General features: G+C 40.1%; 1 protein-coding gene across 1 annotated transcript in view; it reads left to right on the top strand.

The window, feature by feature from the left end:
• bgnb (biglycan b) overlaps positions 1–3,736 on the top strand; it is a 20,430-nt gene extending 16,694 nt beyond the window's left edge. The window contains exons 5-8 of the mRNA XM_048241173.1: positions 788–898; positions 1,111–1,204; positions 2,031–2,169; positions 2,436–3,736. Of these exons, the coding sequence (XP_048097130.1) occupies positions 788–898; positions 1,111–1,204; positions 2,031–2,169; positions 2,436–2,633 (542 nt within the window). The 3' untranslated portion in view covers positions 2,634–3,736. The remainder of the gene's footprint in view (positions 1–787; positions 899–1,110; positions 1,205–2,030; positions 2,170–2,435) is intronic.
• The last annotated feature ends 3,127 nt before the right edge of the window (positions 3,737–6,863 follow it).

Raw genomic sequence — 6,863 nt, 5'->3', positions numbered from 1 at the left:
CCGAATTCTCCTTTAAGTTACATAAAGTGCCACACTATTACAGAGAAAAAAGCATTATCGGGCTAAAATACATTGCAGCTCTTGACAGGGGACAATTATGGCGACCGTGGTTGAAATGTGGTTGAAAATTGATCACGTTGGTAACTGAGCTTCAAATATCTGGGCCAGTCCAATGCCTCAAAGAAGCTTTGTGTCGCGTCTTACTGTAAGACTCAAGTGGTGAAATGATCGTGTGGTCTTGTCAAATCATCAAGGTTTGGTGCTTAGCAAGAAAGCCAACGTTTTCTTCATTCTATTTTCTTCATAAATTTCATCAGCTCTCTTTGTCCAGTAGGTTGTCACCAGCTGTCCTCAAATGGTCACATCGATCGGCCTCATGTCAATGGGACAACTCAGTTAGTAAACACAGCCTTAGACTGACTTGACAGGGGTGCCTACACTTTGTTTTTTTTACTTTGTTTAGTCATCTGTGCTGCCAGCCAGCCTACTTGTCTGGGCTACGGGGAGTGTTGTCTCATTCTAAACTCGGTAAAGTCCATAAGCCGACTGAGGGACTGAAAAAAGAACACCTACACTAGGCCACCACCACAAAAACCCAGGATCACAATTATGAATACTCTTCCAATCCTGCAATACTGTATCATGAAACTGCCAGCTTTGTTTGTTTCTAAACTTAAAAGCACTGGTTTGACTGGTCAAGACAGATGATGATAGTGTGAAAATAGCTCTGTGTGTGGGAGAATGACAACGGTTTGTCTGTCTCTCTCTGTCTTTGTGTCTTTAATAGAGATGGGTGAAAACCCTATCCAGAACAGTGGATTTGAGCCAGGAGCGTTCAAGGGACTGAAACTGAACTATCTGCGCATCTCTGATGCCAAGCTCACTGGAATTCCCAAAGGTAACCAAGTCAGCCTGGATAGATACATCTCTAGAATTCTAGAATTAGAAGATAAAATAACATGACATTATTTTTTTTTTTTACAGTAGAGGAGGTGCATAACATATATAGTGTGGCCCTGTCATCGCTTCAAGATTTTCTGTAATGTCCAAATCTAAGTATGTTTGTGAGTCCTTTTTGAATAAATGTTCCTATCTGTCTGTGTTCATCAGACCTCCCTGACAGCCTTCACGAGCTTCATCTTGACCATAATCAGATCCAGGCCATCGAACTGGAGGACCTGAGCCGTTACAAGAACCTGTTTAGGTGAGACCAGACAGACAGATGCACAGAGTCACCTTCATAAGACAGACACAGGCACTGTCTGTTGGACTGCATGCATGGATTTCAATGTAGCAACAGTGCCATCTACTGGTGATATTGTCATGAGAGACTGATGGCTAAAGAGAGTGCCTTAGGTGTTTTCCAGGCTATGGATAAAAATAGTATCTATCTATCACAGTGGATTTATAGCTTGTTGAGTTTCAATTCACGCAAGTGTTTCCGTCAACAACGGCTGATTAATTTCCACAAATGAATGTTTGTGACTTGGATCAATGAATGATCTGTTGGAACTGTAACCTAATTTCAACCAATATTAAATCTTAATTTTAGTGTATACTATATTCACTAAATAATTATCCCTTTTCAGTAAATGATTATTGCATATTGCTAACCTTAAACAATCCAACACACTTGACCCAGTAGAGGTAAGCCATTTGAAATGAAAGAATTTAGAAAAAATACATTCATTCAGTGTATATAAATATGAATGACCAGAATGGAACTTGACTAAATTATGATGTTGCATCATGTATGAATCCAGTGTCAAGGCCATGACTCAGGGCCTGCTTTCAGCCCGGCCTGCATTGTGCTGTGGCCATTCAGGTCACGCCAATGAAAGGCTAGGATTCCACCTCTGCTGATCTGCAGGCTCTAGTGGGCCGCCTCAGACAATGCGGCCCCTCGCTGTGGATCTAGTCCATTGTGTTTTCTCCGTCGCCGTGGGTACGTGACCCTAATCTGTGCCTGGTCCTCTCTGTCTCTCTCTGTTTCTCTCCCTTTTTCATTGTTTTTTTTTTGTGGTTGCCAGATTGGGCTTGGGCCACAACAAGATCCGCCAGATTGAGAATGGCAGTCTGTCCTACTTGCCCAGGCTCAGGGAGCTGCACTTGAGCAACAATCTCCTCACTCGGGTGCCCAAGGGCCTGCCGGACATGAAGTACCTGCAGGTAAGCAGAGAGAGGCTGGATACACAGCCTGCCATAATGGCTTGTGCTTAGAAGAAAAGTGAAGTGGGGTGTTAAATTGAAAGGCCTTGGGTAAAATGACATGGCCATCATGTCATTGTGTTGAGAGAGAGAGAAATAGCTTATTTTCAGCCTAGTTTCTCTCATAGTCACTGTCTCTCTCATCCTATTTTCTCTCTCTCTCTCTCTCTCTCTTTCTCTCTCTCTCTCTCTCTTTCTCTCTGTGTCTCTCTCCCCCATATTTTTAGATTGTCTACCTCCATGAAAACACCATTAGCGCTGTAGATGTGAATGACTTCTGCCCCCGACATTATGCCACCAAGAGGACCTTCTACAATGGCATCAGTCTCTATGGCAACCCCGTCAACTATTGGGAGGTCCAGCCTGCCACTTTCCGCTGTGTTTTCGACCGCCTGGCCATACAGTTTGGCAACTACAAGAAATAAACATTTCAGGATACATCAAAAAGAGAGGTGCAGAGGTGAGGGAGAGGAGTGGGTGGTACAGAGGAGGAAGTCAAGGGTGGAAGAACACAAGGGACAGGTAGGGAGGATGAGGATGAGGAGAAAGTAGTGGAGTGGAATAGGGACAGAAACATAGAAGGTCCCCAGTGATGGGGAGAAGAAGACAAATATGACCAGAGACAAAAAAAAAATAAACAGATGGATTTTAAACATTAAGGTTTTGTCACTCTCAAACGAGAATGTGTCCAGGCTGTGAATTCTTTTCAAAACATAATTTTACCATTTAAGTTTCATGAGATCATTTTCAGAGTTAGAAAAAGAACAAAAATCAACTGGATACTTAGTCATTGTCATATACAAGTAGAGTTTAATTTTTAAAATTATCAGCCAGTATCGTGCATAATGTTTATTTTATTTCACATGTTATTGTATTATGGTTGCAATTGTTATGGTAATTATTGTAATTATTATTATTATTATTATTATTATAGATGTTTTAATTATAATTATTGTGTGGTGTAGTTCTGGCCAGGTGAGCTAGACTTAAATGCCTGAAAATAGATGTCTCCTAAGGTGCTCTTTTTTGTCACTTAATGTTGTTTGTCTTTTTTAGCGGATGCATTTCAAAGTAACTTTCCTTCAACATACTGGCTTTGGGGGGTTTTCTTTATTGGAAGCTGCCCTGGCTGCCTTTTTTTTTTAATTGCTTGTTCTGCCTTATCTCAATGCAATGTGTCTGAACCTCTGTGTTCAAACTCAGCACCACTCCATGCCTTCACAAGGGGACCACTGGGTTGGTCTCAAGGTTAGGATGGCCATGATGGAAGGATGGATCATTTTGCACAATGTCACTCGAAACCAAACAGAAAAAAATGTACTCAATAATGTACAAACAGTTGGATTTTCAGGAAGTGTGACTTTCTTGACTTTGGGACGATAGTGCCTTTGATTATGCCTTTTCTGTAATTCTGCTAAAGTGCTGCATGTGAGAATAATAAAACCCTTTTCAGCTTCACTTCAGGAGCAGAGGTGAGATACGATCTTGGTCTAGAAGCTGTGACAAATAAAATGTGTTCACAATTAAACATTTTGACTCTGCAAGTTCCATCACAGCATCACAGAACCGACAGCCTTCAGTCCTGCTCATTCCACCACATCACAGGATAAACACAGCCTTATCACACTGAAATATAAAGCTTCTTAAATGGTTCCATAAAGAACCATGACTTTGTGTTGAACCTTTTACAGTTATTCTTGATTGCATTGACCTGCTTAAAGAAACTAGGAACCATTTGGTCTTCATGAACACCTTCTTTATACAGCACAAGTCATCTCTTGCGAACGTGTTCACACGTTTTCATGGGTTCATACATTTAAAGGAACCATATGTAAGATTGTGGCCAAAACTGGTACAATCACTTTCAAATTACTGTAGAGGGATGGATCCCCTCCCCCTCCCCCTGACTCGAGGTTGCCAACCCAGATGCCAAAACACTACTGACTTTGTGATTAGTAGATAGGTGGAGAGTGGTAGGCATCAGGCCAAAACACAACATGACATGACAAAACACAACATCAACATCAGTTGAGGGTTGCAACTTCACTTTTTAAATGACAAATATCCTGGCCGGACTACTGTTGTCAGTGATATAATGTAAGTATTTGAAATGAACATGATTTCTTAATGTCTAGTGACATATCAGGGCCATTTTATGATTAATTAAAATACATTTCTTACATATGGTTCCTTTAAGCATAGATGTAATGACCCCAAACTCTATTGGTTTCCCCTCGCTAAACGAAAGGAAAACATCTTTTCACAGGTGGTAGAGATTCCTTGGATACAAGTCTGAATCTCTGATACACCTGTGTGAAACTTCAATCAGCAATCATTCATTATCCATAGGAGATACCATGTCTGTTCTGTGTTGCTATTTGCAAGTATGGATCTAAGTCACATTTAGATAAATACTGTATTGCCTATTTGGTGAAGAAAACAGTACAAAGGTGTTTACTGTAGATCTATTTAAATATAAATGACAAGTTGTAGTTCAAGGAAATGTCTCTGGTCTGGGTGCTTAGTAGGTGTTACATGTCAATAACAGACAGTTACATCTTGGGAGGAATGAATAATTCATTTTTATTCAATACTGTACATTTATTTTCAGTTTTTCTGATACCAGATAAATGAGAAAGAAATGGCACAGACATAGCAAAAATAAGGCTGAAACTCCTCATTTTAAGAACTTTGCATTTTGTTGTCCAGTGTGAAATGGTTGATTGAAATCACACAGTGATGTGTTGTTTGAAGGCAAATTTTGCTTTTGCTGCATGTTTTAAATGATTTTTATTTTTTTGCTGCATGTTTTCAGAGAGTAATAGCCTTTTGCAAGCAAAATGTGTCATTTTTATGTCAGGAAATGGTTCCTCAGAAAGACTGCTATCCTATTTGTACTCAGCCAATAAAACATCAAATCTGGTTCTAATAGACACTATAAAATACTTATTTTCAGTTTTCAGAAAATGTTATTAAGCTTTTGGGATGTGTGTTGTTAAAAACAATCCACACATATTAATACAAAAAACTACATAAGATTTTCATTTTTTCCATTGCAGTTTTTGCTGTTAGCCAGCTCCCTCAGCAGGAACACCGCTAGCTTTGCCTCAGTTCACAAAAGACATGCACTTTTAACTAACTGCAAGACAAATTTCATTGAACTACAACGTGTCAATTTTTCATCGAAATAGACAGTAAACACCTTTTGTACTGTTTTCTTCACCAAATAGGCAATACAGTACTTTCTCTAAATGTGCCTTATCCATACTTGCAAATAGCAACACAGAAAAGACATAGCATCTCTTATGGATAATGAATGATTGCTGATTAAAGAATTGTGCAAAGGACTTTTACACAAGTGTATCAGAGATTCAGACATGTGCAAGGAATCTAGCCTGGTGGGCCATCCTATATCATTGAAATGTATAGTCTGGCATCGAACCATTCACCTCGCTTAATCCAAGGCGGGCAGAGAATTGTCTTTCAAACTGCCTAGGCATGCAATAGGCCAGCGCTTCACGACCATATCCGTATCCGGGTTAGGCAAAGCGGCAAATACATCCTTCTTCAAAGGGAATGACTTAAGTGCATTGTGTTGCTCAACTTTCAAATAAAAGCACAAGTCCAACTCCAAAGTTGACGCCAACGCCGATTCAAACAACCGCTCTTTGTTTGCCATAGCCACCTTCCTTGTTGTTCACCGTCGCAGGACTGTCGTTATCCTGTTAAGCCCGCCTTAAGATTCTCTAACAAAATAGAGCGCTGTGATTGAATAACATCCACGGTGTTAGCCGATAGAAATTCCTATGGTTTGCTACTAGACGTACAGGCTGAGCAAATTAATTTGCCGCCACTAGGGTGCGTCTAGATTTCTAGGCTACAAGGAATCTCTACCATCTGTGAAAAGATATTTTCCTTTTGTTTAGCACGGGGAAACCAATAGAGTTTGGGGTCTTTGAATGACATCTAACTGCAAAAGGGTGTGAGAAATGTGTGAACCCAATGAAAACTTGTGAACACATTCGCAAGAGATGACTTCTGCTGTGCAAAGAAGTTGGTCATGAAGAACAAGTGGATTCTTTAGGCAGGTCAAAGCAATCGAGAAAAACTGTATGTTTGCCTGAACAAGGCACTTCCTGTATCCATGGACATTCAGAAAGTCGGCCACATAAAGCTAAACTTTGCTTGTCATGAGCAAAGAGTAGGTCTACTGTAGACATCAAGTAATGTTACAGATGTGTTTGTTTATGTAGACGGTCTAAACAAACAAGTCTGTAACATTACTTGATCCTGCCATTCTTGATAATATTTAATTTAATTCTGCAATTCTTGATAATGCTGATGATGTAGGCCTACCATAACATGATTGATTTCCCTTTCCACCAAAAATGGAAATCCCTTTCCACCAAAATCTTTGGTTCAGATGGTGATGCCTATGAAAGTTAGCCAGAATTAATTTGCTCAGCCTGTGCCTGTCTAGTATCAAACCATAGGGATTTCTATTGGCTAACACTGTGGATGTTATTCAATCACAGCTCTATTTTGTTAGAGAGTCTTAAGGCGGGCTTAACAGGATAACGACAGTCCTGCGACGGTGAACAACAAGGAAGGTGGCTATGGCGAACGAAGAGCGGTTGTTTAAATGCGGCGTTAAG

This window comes from Alosa alosa, chromosome 4 (assembly GCF_017589495.1).
Source record: "Alosa alosa isolate M-15738 ecotype Scorff River chromosome 4, AALO_Geno_1.1, whole genome shotgun sequence".
Lineage (NCBI taxonomy): Eukaryota > Metazoa > Chordata > Actinopteri > Clupeiformes > Clupeidae > Alosa > Alosa alosa.
This window is presented reverse-complemented; position numbering and strand designations above follow the sequence as displayed.